Here is a 19,527-nt window from a genome sequence, read left to right on the forward strand (position 1 = left end):
ATTACCAGGAATACTGTCTATGGAAATCAGAATAAAAACTCCACTTTGAGCTCTGGTCACCTTCTGTGTTGGTTGTTGGGTTTTTTAAGTATATTGAACATAATACGGGATGACAACCTGAATGACTCTTTCCAATTGTATAGCTGAATGGTGAAATCCTCAGGAAAACTAGTGTTTTGCACTCACTCACTCATGGACATTTCTGCTGAAGGCTGGAGGACAGAATAGGATTTTCCTCAGAAAGAGGTGAGAGATGTTGGTATCTCCCTTCAAAAATGCTGAATCTGAGAAAATGAGAGACATATGGAAATATGGAAAAGGGGATATATCTGGAGAAAGAGCTTCTGTTGAATTGTTGAAATGCCTGAAGAGGGAGGTAAGTGCTTACACAGAATAAGAAACATGAAAAGAGGCTTCATGGATTCAGAGGAAGGCAGGTAGAGGCAACAGCTCTCATCAGACCAACAAGGATGGATGAAAAATTCAGAAAAACTTCCAGTCTCCTTATGCTAGTTATCTAAAAAAATTATATTTACCTCTGCCCTCAAATCTTGCCTTGACTTGGACCATCATGGCCACTAGATGATTATCACTGACCCAGAACAAAGCCACAAAAGGATCCTGTACTCCTAAAAGCATTCTGATCTACTACAAAAAAAAAAAAAAAAAAAAAATCCAAGGTGGGTAGGGAATCATGGTCAAAATAACTTGTACATGCATTTACTCTTTTGCCTGGAACTACATGTTTCCCATAGAGGTTTAATTTATTTATTTTATTTTTTTTAAAAGTGTGCTTGGATGCTTGGAAACCTGTTAAAACCTCTCATTCTCTTTGCTTTCATCTATCCTGAAGACATCTTCACATCCAGAACACCTGCTCGGGGAAAGAATGCATTTAAAAGTATGCATTTTTCAGTATGTGGAGGGCTGGGGGAAGGATGTCAGCATGGATCCACACAATTGCAATAGTAAGAACACACACTGTCATGTCTCTGGTGGTGGAACAAAGAACACATGCTCCAAAAAGATGACAAAGAGACTTAGGCAAAAAAATGCTTATAAAATAACATGTAAACCTTAAATACTAATGGAAATACAATTCTTGTTGCGAGTTCTCCATCACTCGCAATTAAGAAAGCATGGATCCTTAATACAGCTGCTCTAGCTCAGGGGAGAGCTGTGAGGACCAAGCTTACCTCACTGGGCCAGGTTCTCCCACAAGCACAGTGCAGGAGGTCAGCCATAGCCTCCTTAGAAGTCTGTGAATATGCAAGCTGGAAACATTGAGGCTACGTGACAGAGCTGCTCAGTGCGAAAATGCTATGGGATCATATGTGATCCCAACTGTCACCCTAAGGACATGACAGTGTCCCATACGCAAGAGAGCAATGGGTTAGCCTTGACTTAGGGGCACGCTTGCCACCTACTGGTCAGCAGCTGCTTCTGAAATACTTCCCCAAGATTTGTCTGCTCTAGTCCACCATGTGCAGAAACCTCTCTGTCCTATCAGCACGATACATCCTCCCCTCGTCTGCAGCATTACTCAGACCAAGAAAATCCTGGAGACATCCCAACCCAATTTGTGAGAAGATCTCTGCAAAACCAGCTGTGGTCATGGATGGTTCCCAGCTGCTGCTGCCTCTCCCCCACCCTCTCTCTGCAGCCTTCAAATTCCAGTTGTAAACAGGAGCCTGAAGATGCGTATTACAGCTGGCCATCTCAGCACTGGTGCAGGGTGTATGATGGTACCCTGCAGCCTCATCAAGCCTTTCTAACCCATCTCCCGTTCCTACTCGTCCTCTCGAAAAGCACCCTGGCAACTGCTGCTCAGCAGGTATCCATCTGGCCTGCGAAGTGCACGAGGCTGAGCTCTGGACTTGTACTGAACGCTGACCCCAGTAAGAGCCTTTGCTGCCTGGGAAACAAGCTGAGTAAAAGGACAGGGAATTCAAAGCCCCATAGGTTGCTGGCTGGAACTTAAAGACTGGTGCCTAGGGCTGATTGAAATATTTCCTTAAGATTGCTTTTGAACAGGAAATTGGATTTACACACACCACACACACCCCGCCTTTCTAAAGCTGTCTGCTTTTGCTTCAGCCACGATCTGAGTGGTTTGGTGGCCTTGTGCTCTCGTTCTCTTGCGCGGTCTACAGCTTCCCTCTCCCACAGAAGAGAAGGGCATGTATCCCAGGAAGCGCAATGGCCAGACACATCCTCTCACTGCAAGGAGACACCTCTCAAACAATGACAGGAGCTACTGCAGTTCAGGTGAGTTCCAAGGCAGCGTTATCAACCTGGACAAACCAGGTTTTCAACAAATATGAGTTACCACTGGAATTTCTACTGGAAAATCTTGCTTCCCTTTCTTAACGGGAAAAAAATATCTTTTTTTTTTTTTCTTCCTAAATGACTCTATGGGGTGGTGCACAGGTCACTGAAAAGTTGAAAGTTCCTGCTGTAAAAAAAAAAGTAAAATAAAACATGGTCTTCATTTCAGACCAGTGCCTCGTAACATCACAGAATTACTACTTCTGCTAATACCAGCTGACATCTTTGCCCTTAGCAACCTATGCATGGAGAAAAACCTCCAGCAGAGGCTGGCAGCTGCTGGGTACCACCAGAACGGGAGATGCTTGACTAATTATTGTCTACGCCATCCTCATTCCAAGTATAAATGGTGGACCGCAAGGTAGAAACTCAAGCCTCTGGCTCCAAATAGACAGACCTGTCATAAACACGTTCTGAAAGTCTTCAAATCTGGAAAAATAAATTCTGAAGTCTCAGTGAGATAAAACTGGAAAAGCGATATTCATTCCTAGTTCCTCACTTTCTGTAATTACACCCCATTGCTGGTGTGGGAGGATGTGGATAGATACAATTCTTGCTTCTTAGCAAGATAGATAAAATAATCTTCTGTCACTAAAGACGAAGGACGGGGAGCCCAACAGGGGGAAGGGCTATTCTTGCCACAGACTGGAATATGAAAGAGTGTGGATCCAGAATGGAAATCCAAGGTGAGAGCTTGTTCTTGAGCTGATGGGATGGAGTGGGACAGTGAATGGCAAGAGGCAAAGCTTTCCCTCCCAACAATCCCTGCCTGATATGCCCAAACTCTTCTCTTCATGGTGAGAGCCTTCCAGGGCTCTGGAGACCTCTGACCATTCTGCTTGCTGTAACAACTAAACACGATTATGTCTCTTTGTTCTTTTTTGAGTATTAAGATAATTTCACTGTTGTTCAGAAAAACTGACCAAACCACAAAAGTCTTTTTTTTTTGCTGACTATATATCATTCTTGTCATACCACATGATTTTGGATGGAACGTGAAAAGGGTTTTTAGAGTTCTGTTATCAGTTTCTATGAGAACCTGCAGCCCACTGCATTTCATTCAGTTAATTTCTAATTATTAAGTTATATACTTAACGAATGGTCTTATATGGCCCTAGCTAATTCTCTGGTATTATACGTAGCAAGATATTTTTGTGAGTGAAAAATGAATGAGCTGTCCTACAATACGTAGTAACCAGAAATTTGGACTGAAGCCCAAATTCAGTAATAATTTATGTTTCATTAACTTCCCTGGAGTTTTGACCTTCATTATCCCTGCTACTGACTTTACTATTAAAATAAAGTCAGCCAAAATTCTTTTAATATAGATAGATCTAAGCCTAAAGGGAGTTAATAAGTTATTTTACCATAGAATAAAAAGAATAGATACCCCTCCTGGTGCCCTATATCCCCTCTTATATATTTCCTATTTATTTCCTACATTATGCTCTACAACAAAACACAAGCACAGGTCACAATAGTTCCTTTGTATAGCTATCTCTAATTTCATAAGAAAATATTATTTGGCGTTTTTTGATATATATATGCTGTTATTAAGGGTGTGTAACACTATTTATATCACAATTATTTTAGCAGGAAGCTTAGATGTGCACTTTAAAATCTCGAATGCATTGCTCTAACTATAGGGAGACTTTCTCCAAGTCCTGGCTTGCAAAGCTTTGACTTGAGCTATTTAAGAAGAAGGAAAAAAAGAAGAAAAAAAAAAAAAAAGACTCTACTTGGCAAGAGCTTTAATTAGCAGAAATTTCCACGCTAGGAATATTATTCTGCATGAGCAGAAATTGCATAGCTCTTGCCTCTAGATGCCTTAGAGATGCCATTGATTGGCCATATTCAGAACAGGGGAATTATGTGACCCAGTGCTAATTTGAATTCCTTTACCAAACACATTTTTATTTCATCATCTCAGCTGCATAAAAGAGTCAAAGTACCAGAGCTTTAAAGACTTTGAATTCCTGCTGCTCTGCAATAAAATAAGGCAAGAAATACTAGCCATCCCTGGTTGATTCTTTAATTCTTTCCCAACAATGTCAAAGTATCAGTGTCCTACAGGTTTTAGTGCAGGTTAAAGACTGATACAAAGTGTATGCCTGAATAGGAGTTTGGAGTGAGTTAAAGAGAGAGAGAACATTTTAATGGGACATTGGTCCAAAATAGCCCAGCTTGTTCCTACCTCCTGCTGCCTCTTCCTCCTTTTCACAGGACCTTGATTGTATAGAAACAGTACAGACAAAAACCACAAACAACAAAAGGTTCGCTCACACCCCCAGTGGAGGTCATGAGCATGCTACCATGGAGAAAATAAAAAAAAAAAAACAAAAAAACCAAGCATCAAAGGATGGTTTGGCTTATTTATAAGCAAAGATTAATTAATAGAAGGTTTGATACTTTAGCAACATACATTTGGGCAAATTTGTCTTTGCAAATTGTTCGTTTCATACATTCAAGGGGCACAGAGCAATGTGGCCTGGTGCTAATTTTAAAAATGAATCAAACCTTTCTTTGCCCTGATCCAAAAACTACAAACTTGTGGTTCAGAGGCTTTCAATAGTATCTGCTCAGAATTGATACTTCAAGGTTAAAAAAATCACAAAAGAGTTGTGTTATACACAGCAACAGTAGCTTTTTCCAACAATTTTTCAATTATTGCATTGTATACTCTCCAAGAAAAGTAACTGTCTTGGCTACTGGAGGACAAGCTTTAAAAAAGGAGGCAGAATGAACAAAGTCCCTTAAAATATACCACTCTCCTTATAGGTTGTCTTTAAAACTGCTATTCATTATAGCAGCATTTATACCCGCTGGGTGACTATAAACTATGATTCAGAACTACCTGTGTCACATGATGAATAAACACAACATGCACCATTCACTTTTAAATCAACCCCCTCCGACCTAAGCCATGTAAATCCTTCAGAAATTCATGCCAGTATTCTCCTCCTTCAGATCACACATAGAAATAGCCCAATGACAAAAGTTTACCCGTGCACAGCCCCTTTAACCCCTACTATTTAAGTATCTGCTTGGAATTATCAGTGACCCTTGCTGCACTCTTGGCTAGTTCACACTGGGTCTTCCAGAGTGTGGACCCAGCGGCGACTTCTCTTTTCTCCGGGATCCTTGAAACAAACACTATTTACAGCGTTGCCTCTCCAAGACAACACCGTCAGCTCTGCCGATCGAAACAGAAAAGACCCTTCCACTTCTTTCTACACCCTTTCCTTCTCACGCTGTCCCTGCCATCCACCCACCCTCCCGTCCCTTCCCACCGCCTGCCTGCCCGCTTGTTATCTATTTGCTTCTATCTTTTAGAAATGATTTTCAAGCCCCTCCTCGCTGGCGCAGGCAGCCAAGGTGCCGTCCTGCCCCAGCGGCGGCGGTGACATATGTCTCCAATCAGCGGCTGTGCGCTAATTAATTTAGCTCCTTTCCCCGCTACGCTTTAAAGAGCGGGGAAGCCTCACGTTGGAGGAATGCAGCGTCCCCTCCCGCGAGTTCCCCCCGCACCCGGACCTCTGGTGCTGCCCCCGCTCCCCGCCGCAGCCCCGCTCCAGCCCCGCTCCGCCGCCCCCGGGGCCGCAGCTCCTCACCCCCGGGCCCGGGGATTGGCCCGGCGGAGGCGGCATCAGCAGCAGCGGCGGCGGCGGGGGGGGCTGGGGGGCCGCCCCCACCCTCCCTCCTCCCTCCCCCGGCCCCGCCGCCCCCTCGCCCCGGTGCGGCAGGGCCGACCGGGAGACCCAGACGCAAGCAGCGACCGAGCCGCCGCCGCCGCCCCGCGCCCGGCCGCCCCGCAGCATCCCCCCCGATGGCCGGCCGCCTGACCTGCTGCCTCCTGCTGTGGGCCCTGGGCCATGGGGGCTGCCGCTCGCCCGCGGGGGAGGGCGCCGGCAGCCAGCCCGCCTGCCCCGTCCAGCCGCCGGCCGCCGGGGACTCGCCCTCCCCCGGCCGCGACCCCCGCGGGGGCTCTCCGCCGCCCCCCGCGCTGGGCAGCATCGCTCAGGACATGGTAGCTGTCCACATGCTTAAGCTCTACGAGAAGTACAACCGGGAGGGGAGCCGGCCCGGCGACGGCAACACGGTCCGCAGCTTCAAAGCCAGGCCAGGTAAGAACAGGGCCGGGGGCGGCGGGCAGCGCCGGAGCCCCCCCTCGCTCCTCTTTCCCGTTAAAGAGAGGGGGTTGCGCCGAGGCTGTCAGTGGCTGCCGGGGGCTGTCACGGGGCGGGGGGGGTCCTTGCTAACTACAGGGAAAAGGTATCTCCCCTGGGCTCTGGGGACGGCTTCCCCCCTCCCGGAGAGCATCTGCAAGAAGGTATCTCCCTCCGGAAAGACTGGGATGCAAACAGCCGACAAAAGAAGCGCTGTTCCCGGGGAACATCGCACCGGGGGCGAAAGATCTTTCCAGAGATGCTTGGAGCATAAAACTAGTAGCGAGTGCTCCAGGCGAGGTCCCCTCGGCCGGCTCTCCTCGCAGCTCGCCGGGCGCCGGTGGGAAGAGTGCCGCCTGCGGGACCGCCGAACACTGCGCGGCACCGCCAAGTCCTTGCACCGCCTGAACCTGAGGAGACACATGTCCCCAGCTTCTCCTGGCTCGAGGGTGGGAGAGCACAAACACTGCGTCAAAACGACGCTGTCATTACCCCAGTCTTGCTTCAAAATAAGAAAGAGGAGGTTTGCGTCGTTAATACTCTAAATGTGTTATCATTTGCCAAGGAAACCCAAAATATCTTTCCTGGAAAATGCCTTCTTCCTTTGGTTAACTCTTACAGACTGTGACTAAGACCTTAGCTCTTAAAGTAAGAATTACATCAGTTTCTAGAATACTTTTTTTTACATTGCCAGAAATACTTTTTTTTTTTTTTTTTTTTTATAGACGCATCTGATTGATTGGAGCTTTTGAATTAATACATTTCCCCTACATTTAAAAATCTCACGTATAGGACAAAATGCACCACACAGTGTTTTAGGGAACGGTTACTATAATATCACAAAATAATCCGTATCCTCTAGTGTACCCCAACTTCATTTCTAGCCTATGTCAAATGCAATATTCAAAAGTAATCACTCGAGGAGGAGGAGACCCCGCAGAAGGGTCAGTGGCTAATGGAAATGGCTAGGAATCTAGGAGTTAGGACGTAAAGCGATCACAGCCGTTTGGGAGAGAAATAAATCACTGTGCTCTGGATCGTGAGGCAGCTGCTAACTAACGGGGGTTAGGAAGGAACTTCCACTGTGGATGGTTATTCATGACCTCCTGCTATCACTCCTGTTTTTCTGTGAGCTGAGCAGCTCTCGCTGGCTGCTCCCCAAGCAGGGCCTGGACCACAAGAGCGATTTGGGAAGAATGCAAGAATTGCACTGTATTCTTTTTGCTTCATTTTTCAATTAATCTGCTGAACAAGTTACTTGCATCTAAGTGGTTTAAATTCTGGTGTAGAACACGGAAATAGCAGCGTTTTCTACCCACAGGTACTGAACAATTAGAAATCAGTATTATGTTACTCATCTGTCAGATCATGAAACCAAGGCAGAGATGCTTGGATGTAACTTGTCTGTCCATGCGATGGAAATAAAGCACGACTATGTCCAAAACTCCTACCTTCTGTGTCCCACCCACGTACCTTCTATACTGGATCCCATCTCTCCCCAGTAACATGGCACAAAAGCAGAAGCTCCTCTGCAACGTTCCTTTGTTATGACAATAAACTGTATTTCTTTGTAAATCATCAGCCTAGTGATGAACAGTCTGAAATGACCCATAGAAGGACACAAGATGAGGGAGGGGAGAAGAACCATATCTGGCAGTGTGTTCTTCACCTCCTCCAAGAAATTCTACTTTTCCTCTGGAAGAAGAAATTGGCGTGTTCTTCTAACAAGACATGTGGAACATCCGTTCTAGACAAAATACAGATGATAATTCTGATCCTATTGAGATAAGCAAACCCGACTATGCCTACAATAATTTCCTTTTCATTATCTCAAGCAATGGACTTACGACTTTTTTTTTATTTTTTTATCATATACTTTTCAGAAAAATCTGTAACCTGTTCCTACGCTGCAGCTTGAAGTTGTTTGTTAGGGGATACTCAAGCATCAGTATAAGTTACAGTTGTCAAGAGTAGGGCTCCAGAGGTGCAAAATGTGGGTCCAGACTTAGTTTGCTCCTTTATCATCTGCATTATTGATGTCGCCTCAGCTACCCAACTGTATTGCCATCCTCTGTATCCCTCACAGGGTACAGATGGCATTGACTGCGTTATTGGATATATAATATTTCTCCATGTTGAATGTGAGGCATTTGCTATACATATGTATGTGCTATTTGCACATGTTCCAAATACAACTTCATGTTTCTCCAGTGGTACTTAGCACTTCAGGAAGCGTGTTTCACAAACATCTGGTCACCCCCTCTCAGCTCACCTCTACGTGTGCTCACAAGGATTCATTATTTCTCTGACAGGAGCTGAGGGAGAGTCTATAAACTAATTTCTCAAGTTCTTTTTTTTTTTCTTTAGGTTCTTTCCAGTTTTCAGGGAACTCTGTAGCTTTAGAAAACAGCACCAATGGACTGAAATTAGTTACACAGTGAAGTCCTAAGTGGTTCATGACCAAATGTGAAATATTAAGTTATTGCCTAGCTTCACCTAGGTTTCTAAGATTGGGGGGAATTAGTTGTCATGGCAGCAATCTGCTACCGAAGCCATGAAACTGCCCCATAAATTGACTCTTGCAGCTCAGGCTGATTCCCTGAACGCCATTCATCCTTTGTGCTAAATGAAGCAAAGGTCTTGGTGAACAGTAGAAATTAGCAGCCATTTACTTAAGACTATATCATAATGCATATGTGCAAGAAAACTCAAATGAAGGTTACCCAGGGAACTGTAATTCTGGCCTCTAGATCCTTGCTTTAACATCATTTCATAGCTTAAAATGAGGTTCTGTGCAGATTTCTGTCTCACAAATGTGTTATCAGAAAGACCACATAGATCTGTTTTTCTAATCTTCACTTACTGCAATACAACATTCTCCTACGTGGACTACCTACTAAGGCTAGTATTTTCTTTCCTTGGCCAGTTGCCTTTTTTTTTTTCCCCCCTACCAACCTCTTGTGTATACCCTCCACACATCTTACCTCTATTCCTAACTTGAAGCTGTCTACAGTGATCGGAGGTAGATACAATCAGTAAAATAGTAACAGCTTTACTGTATACAGCTTTACAGTACAGTTCAACTCCGAGCAGACCTGGGAAATGTAACAATTCTTGCTTGACAGGTTGGTAAAAGCCTGAGCAATCTGATGCAATAGGATAAATATGACCATGCTCCATCAAGTCTTTTCAGTTCCTAAAAAGCCTGCTTCTGGCTTTTCAGTAGCCGCAGACTCACAGATTCTTACTCTGTTCTACAAATAATCTTTACTTTCAAAGGGTTTGTTTCACTCTAGAATGCAGAATTAATTTAGATGAGTTAAAATTCCCTTTCTCTGAGCTGTCATTACAAGTTACCTTCCCACCTGAAACCCTGGGACTCTGGTGTTTGAGACACCTTTATCCCAGGGATGCGTATGCTTCATGGTCTTATCTATAGAACAGATGGTGCTAGGAGCATTCTAGTACTAAAAAAAATATTAAAAATTTCAACTATACATAGCTCGGGGGGGAGAGGCAGTAGATAAACTTCTTTTTAAAAAATATGCAAAATAGTGAATGAACATTAACACAGTGTTCTAAAGGACGTACTATGATTATTCTCTTCCTTGGTCTGAAAAATAGGCTGGCAGCCTTGTGAAATTGCTATGCTTCAAAGACTTGAATAGAATATAAACTTTCATGTTTTTTCATAGTATGAGTATGTGTGTAAGACTAGTGTTGATTAAAAAAGTTTACTGAGAGGAATCCTGTCCTGAACTGACAGAAATAAATAGCCTCTCATCACAGAATATGGTTTCTATTTGCTTCTCTGCCACCTCTGAAACCATCGTGTGGGCATCAGTACAGGCTGCTCCACTTCACCGCATCAGGAAAAAAACCAGATGGTGTAGATGGAAACTTGAACATTTGTACTTTCTATGGGGGCCTGGAATTAATGAACATCCTAATCTGCTGTGGTTTAGTCCAAATGACAGCTCTATCCAACATGAACTGGAAGCCAGCAAGCACCAATTTAGTGAGATACAGCACTACTGATTTCCATCTTTAAAATGAAACTGTGCTTAAAAGGAAGACCATTCTGCCAGGTGGCAGTTAACCGTGCTGCCTTTCTGGTGGTGTCAAAATTTCTGTGGCTCATCATCCACAGCACATTGAAAAAGAAACCCAAGGGTTTCTGGGAAGGCTGGCTGGTGGGTTTGGGTTTGGTTTTTTTGGGTTTTTGTTTTTGTTTTTCTCCCTGCTACCAGAGAATTTCCAGGTATGTCAAGAAGGGCTGCCAGAAAGTTTGGCACTTGGGTTAACTAAAGATGCAGACTTACCCACCGTAGTCCCCTGATGCATTCTTACTACCAGTCCGAGCTTGGGAGAACAGGAATCAGTTCTTGGTTCTGCCACCACTTTCCTGTATAAAAACAAAATAAAAAACCCCTGCTAGACTATGAAGGCATGGTGGTTTGATTCTGGGATTCCATTTAAGTACACCAAGAGGGGTTTCTATTGTTTAAATACACATGGTATAAATAGTTGTAAGTGTAAAATTGCTCATATTCCTTGAGAGGAGGGTAGAGATGTAACCTGAGCACAAATTGTTCAACAAGCTAAAAAGAAGCCATATCAAATGGAGTTCAAATTTTAAGAGTCGGCTCATATTCAACAGTAGTTGCTACTAACTCCAAGCAGATCAAAATACAAGTCTTAGAAAGCAACTAGTGCTTTAAACAAAGTTCCTACATGATGTATACTGGAAAGGAGGATTGCTCCTAAGAATAATGGCCCCCAAAATATTTGTCACACTGCCTGACTTCCACCCCCTTTGTGAAATGTCTCTTGTGGGCTATTTATGGACGATGAACTTCATATGCTGTTGCCCACAGGGTTAGCACCCAGAGATCTTTCAGGCATCTTTGCAGTCGGCTTTAGATTAGACCATCTTAAATACTAACTGTAAACCAGGTTTTCAGCTAGTGTACTGAGTAAGGTACCACTCGGAGCTTGGCTGTGGGCAAATTTGATAGCTTCTCTGAGCTTCCCTTTGTTGTAAATGCAATAGAAGCAAGGATTGCTTTTCTTGCCTGCCTGGAATGAAAGACAGTCTGAAACTGAAAATCTCTGGGAAGAGGTTTATCCCTCATGTGTAAAAAAGCTGCCCAGTGTGTTGGACACTCCCAATGTTATTGTAATATTTGTATATATATTTGTAATATTTAATACAATATTGTAATATTGTATTAAATACTGTTAGGATTTTTTCCTCCTCTTATTCACCATAGTTTAAAGCTGAAGTGACAAGCTCACCATACTAACTGATTTGAAGCGGGTAAGCGAAAAGCAATATTTGTTAATCCAGTTATGTAGGAATAAGGGTTTGGCTACCATTTTTGGTCTCAGATATTTATCCATATTTTTCTTCCTCTCTTGCAGAGTTCTTGGCCCAGAAGCCCTTGTACTGCTTCAATCTGACATCCATGCAGGATTCAGAGATGATCCTTGCTGCCACTTTTCACTTCTATGCTGATAAACGCCCTCGGCACCGGGAAGTGTTTTGTAAGCGGTCCAAGAACTCCTCCTGCCGCCTCCTTCACCTGCCTCCGATCCTGCGGCTCAACCTCATTTTCCAAAGCATTCACCAGAATTCTGCCTATGGGCTAGTGAAAGGGAACATCACTGTGTCTCTTCAAAGGCGAGGGGCTTGGCACGCAAAGGACATTTCACACATCATAAAAGAATCCAAACGGGCTGGAGAGCTCATTCTCTGTGCTGAGCTTGATTCTGGGGAGAAACATCAGGGCTTCCCTGAACAGATCGCCAGTCATTTACCTTATATATTAGTTTATGCCAATGATCTTGCAATCTCTGAACCTAACAGCGTGGCAGTCACCCTGCAGCGTTATGACCCATTCCCTTCCAATGATGGCGACCCAAATCTATCCCCTAATGCTTCTACAGATACCCGAGTGCGGAGGGATACGTACATCTCTAGCTCTATTCAGAACAATGAGTTGCCAGAAGTAGATTATAACAACAATAAATACAACAAACATGACATATGGGAGAATGCCTACAAGTCCTTGAAACCAAAAGCCTCACGGAAAGACCGAAGGAGAAAAGGGCAAGAAAATACAGAAACACTTACAAAGTCTCAGGTGCTAAATTTTGATGAGAAAACAATGAAGAAAGCAAGGCGAAAACAATGGAATGAGCCAAGGATTTGTTCAAGAAGATACATGAAAGTTGACTTTGCTGATATTGGCTGGAATGAATGGATCATATCTCCCAAATCATTTGATGCCTACTACTGTGCAGGGGCATGTGAATTCCCAATGCCCAAGGTGGTATGCCTTTTCGTTGTTAGCTCGCAAGCAGTAAATCTACTGTTCAGCCTATCCAACTACTTTGTTGGTTAGATTTTCCTTTAGATTTTTACCTTTTTCACTGTGTTCTGTTGCCTTATTCAGCCTAATTAATTTTAGCAATATTGTTTCTATCAACTGTGATCGTTTCCCTCAGACTGCAAAAAGATTCCAAGTTACCTTTAAATGTAACTGAAGAATAAGAAAAAGGTCTCCTGTTTATCTTACAATATCTCATCTTACATCTTGAAACCACACCACAAAGACTTACGTAGCTTATTAAAATATGGTTACACACACTAAATCATCAAACTACTCTGTTGTCATAGCAGAAGTATAAAGTATTATATGCTAATAATAAACCAAGGTACTGTATCAGAGTATTTCTGAAGTCCACCTTAGGAGAAACATGCAGAGTAGTGACACTGAACTATTTTTAACTTTAAAAAACTGCTTGTCACTTTGAAAATAAGAGTGCTGGTTAAGCTGATATTTGTGTCTCAAAATTCTCTGGTGCTTCTTTAATTTACCAAATTCTTAAAATTAAGATAATCCTCCTGAAACAAAAAAGTTGATTTTCTTTCTGTGACTGGAAATGCCAAATTGGTGTCTGTAACACTCTAAAGGCAGCGTACTGAATTCCTCCTAGAGAAGCAGTGTGAAATTTGCTAATGGAGAGGCAAACGTGAACTCCCACTCCAACAGAATTTCGATTTGGCCCACTCCCACTAACTTGCTCTGTGGTGAAAAGTAGAAGTTTTGGCAATCCTATTTAGCACAAGGATTACTGGCATTTTATAGGACTGTCAAGTAATGGGGAGGGGAGGATTTGAAGCACTGCATAACCTGCATGTTTAGACACTGTCATTATTTTGCAGTTCTACCTACAAATGGCCTGATTATTTATTCTACTGCCATTTTTGCATGTGGTCACTCAGCAGAGTTTTACAGCAGAGACTTTCAAAGCTTTGAGACAGGAATCTGCTCTGCTTTACATACAGGGAGACTGATGTATGTTTGCATTGAAATAAGCAGTATGATTTCAGGAAGAGCAAATATTCAGGCTATTTTAAGTCCAGAAACAGTGGAAATCCAGACATCAGGGTACGGTGTACAAACCTGACCACATGTTCTTGTGTTTCTGGACGATGCTAAACCATGTATATTTAAATCGATACATGGTCTGGTAAAAATTAAAGCTTGCACAGGCTCACATAACAGCTTCACTTTTTTGTTGTAGTACAAAGAAATCATGCAACACCATCACCGTTTAACTTATCCAAAACAAAACACAGCCTCGGATATGGGTCTCTGCCATAGGCCCACAGTGTAATTACACCATTCACACAAACCGAAACAGGGAAAAGGAAAAACAAGAGAAAAGATACATGTAACATATCTGGCTTCTTGTGAGCAAAACAGCATGACACAACAGCTGACAGAACCAAAAGAGAGGGGATCCTTTTCTAGCTGGAATATTGCCAACTTACTTCATGTCTTACCTAGAAATATTACTTCCTATATAATAAAGATTCCCTTGTAAATCAAAACCACTTATTTCAGTTCTCATTTTGATACTTGTTTTCTAGAGAAATTAATGTGGCTGCACTACCATCTTGGTGCCAAAAACCCCAAAAATAAAAAAGAAAACCCGAGAGAAAGTTAAAACTAAATCATAGATACATAGATTTAAGGATTTTTGGTTGGGTTTGATTTGGAAGATGTCTACTTTTTGCTCTCTTTTTATTTTTAAGAGGGGAAAAAAACAGAGGCAAATTCACAGCTGTAACTTTTTTAAATGACTGTTTCCAAATGAACAGAGATAACTAGGAGGTGAGCATGAAAGAAGCTTCAGGTCAGAGAATTGCTAAATATTATGGAGGGAGAAATAGCTTTTTTTCTTGCCTATATACCCTAAATCAGGAAAGCATGCATGTGATTTTGGCACTCCTAAATCAAAACCCAGATTAAGGCTATTCATGAAGTCTACACAGTCTTGGTCTACATCAGCTGTGATGGACAACAGATAACTTAACTCCGAGGTACTCTTTCAGAACTGTGGAGATAGAATTATACTTAAATACCTGGCATGTATTGCCAAGTATCATCACATTGTATGATTGGGTTTTTTTAAAGTATTGATACATTACTCTGCACATCTACTTTAATAACTTCAATTCTTAATCTAGTTACAAATCAGCTCTGGTACAAATATTGCCATAGCAAGTTCACCTACCTTACTGCTGAAATTCTTATTCCCTGAACCGTGAGGAGGAAGACTGGCTTCTATGGTTAATAATGGCTGGCTGCACTGCTGCGTTTGCCAAATAAATGCTAATCCTACGTGTGGTAGAAGTAGGTGGGAACATACTCTTTCCCTCACCTACAGTAATTAGAATTCTCTTGATTTCATCCTTGTAAGCAAATCAGTTCATGAGAGCTGAATTCAAACCTGAAAACAAAACTTTCCTGAAGCTAAGAAGTATTGCTTATTATTGCTTTGAGGGGCAAACTCATGATAAAACAGACTTGAAAAGGGGTGTACGCCAGGCAGAAGGGGCAGGTCTAAAGTATTTTGAACGTGCTGTTAATTGCTTTTCAGCTACATCACCATCCTTCTATTTTCTGAGGCCCAAAATGTTCCTAAAATAGGATTGTCCTAGAGATTAAGCAAGAGCAGAACCTGGCTTGCTGTATATAACTTAGTAGCCAGCATTTAAAACATTACCGCTTCCTCAGTGCCATCACTACTGGGCATTCAACTCCTTATTCCAAGCTTTCCACTTCAGCACATCGGTACAAAGGTTAATGTGAAGCCTTGCTCATGATCACCAAACACTTGTGCCAGGTTTCCAGAAGGGCTGGAAAATTTGGAGCCTGGCTGGATGTGGGATGGGTGTGCTCTCTGGCTCTGCCGTGGGTGTAGGGCTCAGGGAGCCAGATTCTGTACAGAGTAATGGTCCATAATACCCTTTTTTTCTCTATGAGAATTTTTGTGCATATTGTATACACTTGCAGGCATTAGAAACCTAATTAGTGTTTTTGCTTTGGCATACAGCTGCTCACGCTAAACTTTGCTCACATCTATATGTTCCTTGCAGATATTAGAGACTGCACAGAAGGAGAAGATCCTGGTAGGATCTTCTGCAGGTTCATACTAAGGAATCCTGTGAGTCAGTAACTGGCACAGAGGGCAATGATGGCTTTCCACTGCATGAGGTCAACAAATTCTGCTTCAGTAGTACATTAGGATCTGAGACTGTTTCAAACAACAATATGAAATAATAAAGGTGCCAGGAACACTTCAGGAGGTTTTTCATAAAGGTTATAGAAGCTGAAGTTCTTTGAATTTCTAAACTCTGCAGTTGCCTAACTACTTCTGCCACTCTCTTGCTGTCCAGATTTGCTGACATGGCCAATGCGAGTAGAAGCTTATTTCTACTTCACACAGTAGCTGTGACACTAATTCACTGCTGCTTGTTTGCGGACAGTTTTGAAATCTAAAGATGAAGGGTGGCACGAGAGAGCAAGCTGTTGCTAATTATGCCAACATGTGCTAATTACAGAAAGGCACTTTCCAGGATTGGTCACTTGTTGGGACTTTGCTATAGAATGCTGTCTTGAAGCCCCATAGGATCAAGGATGGATTTCACAGTTTCTCCTTGTAATGGCTCAAATGAGGTCGCTTAAGTTAAGGAACATCTGAAAGCTTTAACAGCAATTAAGGTTTGGATCTGATTTGCTGATATGTTACACTTAAAGTAAACGTATCAAAATTGAATTATCCTAAGAACTAGCTCCTTTGTTATACCCATGGTCTACATAACTTTTTGTATGGAAATGAAAAATCATGTTTTGTATATATTCAATTACTATTTAAAAAACAGAGAAGATAGAGGAGACATTAATTCTTCTCACTTGAAGTATCTGCTTCCATGTGGAGGTGTGCAAAGTCCCCATTTGTTGTTCCATGGATGTCATTTTCCACCTGATAGACAGCTACATACCAAGAGCGATGAAAGATTTCACGTGCCACATATACCAGTTCTGTGCAGGAAACTTGTGAAACTGTAGCAAAAAGCCTGACACAACTGAAACAATTTCACTACTGTTACTGGAGTCATTTGCTGGGACAGTATTCAAGCACGACAACCGACGAGGAGTCACTGAAGCTTCATGCTTTACTGCATCCAAAAATTAATAGTAGAAATAAGATTGTGGCTCAGTAGCCTGACCAGTAAAGCTGCTGTGAAGCCTCACTTCACACTTCTCCTGCCCTACCAGCCTTTTATGTTCTTCTCCCACTTCGAAGTTAGCTCAGGGGGGACAGAAAAGCAGGTGAGGAAGGCAGAGGGAAGCAGGCAAAGACTACAAGTATGAAGTACTTGTTTGTCATGGGGTTATGAAGAGAAAGGCTCTGTCAGTTTGTTTGACTATTCCAAACTAACTCCCCCCAGTGGACAATACTTCTGGAGCGCTCTGCTCTTTTAAAAGAGAGTAATTGCTCCAGGAAAAAGTAACTAATTCCAGGTTAGCATATACGAGGAGAAATCCTGCTGGAACATAGGAAAAGTTATTTCAGAAATAATTATAGTAGCCAATTTTCCAAGTCCGACAAGAGGTTAAGAAAACAAAAGATAAGATCTTATGGCTGAGAAGTGTGCCCCAATTGAGTCCTCTTCTCCTGAGTGCCTGCCTCCAGCAGCGAGTAGGTGCAGCCCATTCTTTCTTTGGGCTCCTGACTGCTGGCTGTGCCACCAGTGCCCTCCTCTGGTATTTGTGAAGGCAGCATAAGGAAGACAAAATATCTGTTGGATACACCCTGCACAGGAAAGCCGGACGTGTGAGGGAGTGACTATGCTGCAAAGCCTTCTCACTCAATCACATACACTCACTTTTTTTCAGAAACAAAAAAAACACAACTATTGTCATTTTCCAAATCCATCTGGGAAAGTGACTGCTCATAAACGAAGCAATAACTATTTCCCTCTCTGTTCCAGGTTGTTCGGCCATCAAATCATGCTACAATCCAGAGCATCGTAAAAGCAGTGGGAATCATTCCCGGCATCCCAGAACCCTGCTGCGTTCCTGATAAAATGAGCTCACTCAGCGTCCTGTTCTTAGATGAGAACAAAAACGTTGTTTTAAAGGTCTATCCCAATATGTCGGTTGAAACTTGCGCCTGCCGATAAATTCATACAAACACATCTTGAAGGAGACATACGCATCCTGCCCGCCTACACTGGGAAAGCTGTGAATGGGAGATGAATCCACTTGTGTGGATGAATGAATGCAAGCCTACAATTCCTCGACAGAAAACACGCGGAGAGACTAAAACTGTACACATTCCCACCTGGAAGGATATGGCTCCCTGTCATCATTTGTCTTTCATATTCTTCTTCCAGGAATTCAATACTTTTACAAATACCTTCCTAACCCACCTAGCCAAGACACCTGGTGTTTAGTGAGAAATTTAAGTTTAAAGTTTTCCATAATCAAAGGACTAAAATATGTTTTTATACCTTATTTTTCTGACTATATTTTTCTGGCTATTTTATCTCTTCAGTTAACCAAGAAGATGGGAAGTGAACTTGCAAAGGCAGCCTTATTTTAGAATATCACTTTTGTACACAAATCAAAACTTTTTTTGCCTAAAACACTCATACTTTTAATCTGCATATTTATACTGAAAAAAATGCTGTAATAAAGGGCTTAAAATGTATATTTTCTTCAGGATGCAAGTATAGTGCACTGCATAAGCTTTCATATAAACAGTATGTTAATATACCCTTCCCTAATATATAATTTGTACTACAAAAGACATATGTAATATCCCACACTTTTGGTTTGCTGGATAATTTCAGGTTGTTAAACATATTCTCTGAGTAACACATACTATATAGTAATATGTTGAAATACTAAAAATAAAATAACCAAGATTTATATTTTTGTAAATTATACTTTATATCCTCTAGATTGTTACATGCTTTTAACAAAAGCTAATAAATTAAAGGTACAGTAGTATCTAAAAATAGTTGAATTGTCTTTCTCTGAATGCACTCTGTTACATTCTGTTAATAAGATGGAAACATGTAAATACATGTTAAGCTTGTCATAATGCACCTCAATAGATTAAAGTCGAGAGGGAATACTGTGATCATCTAGTCCGCCCTCCTGCACAGCACAGATCAAAGAACCTTGCCCAGTAGTTTCTGGTTTGAGCTTGGGAGTATCTTTGAAAAACATGCATAAATTTGGCTTTAAAGACTTCATGTGATAGAATATCTCTACTGGACTACAAGTAGTTGTTCCAAAAGTTAGTGCTCTTTGTTCAAACGCAGTGGCTTAATCCTAGTCTGAATTTTTTGAGCTTTAGCTTCAATTCACTGGATCTTACTGTAACCTATTTTATTAGACCCCTTTCATCTATTATCCAGAATACTTTTCATTGTGTATTTTTAGTATATAAAGCAGGGTCAAAATATATTTTGGCTAAGATTTAAATAGGTACTTTGATTTCTTATTCTAAGCCTCAAAAAAATTTCTCACAGCTCTTTTCCAACAATGAACATCAAAAAGGGACACAATATTTGGCAGTGGTTCTGTTACAAGTCTTCATAGAAATAAAGCCTCTGCGTCCCTCTAACTCCTGTACAATCCTCTGTTGATACATTCATGGT

General features: G+C 42.1%; 1 protein-coding gene across 1 annotated transcript; it reads left to right on the forward strand.

Moving 5' to 3' along the window:
* The first annotated feature begins 6,154 nt into the window (after positions 1-6,154).
* On the forward strand, positions 6,155-18,039 carry GDF10 (growth differentiation factor 10). Its single transcript, XM_074154900.1, has 3 exons — positions 6,155-6,452; positions 11,919-12,826; positions 17,848-18,039. Exons 1-3 carry the CDS (start codon positions 6,155-6,157, stop codon positions 18,037-18,039), a joined length of 1,398 nt encoding a protein of 465 aa, XP_074011001.1.
* The last annotated feature ends 1,488 nt before the right edge of the window (positions 18,040-19,527 follow it).

The sequence above is a fragment of the Numenius arquata genome, chromosome 10 (genome assembly GCF_964106895.1).
Source record: "Numenius arquata chromosome 10, bNumArq3.hap1.1, whole genome shotgun sequence".
Classification (NCBI taxonomy): domain Eukaryota; kingdom Metazoa; phylum Chordata; class Aves; order Charadriiformes; family Scolopacidae; genus Numenius; species Numenius arquata.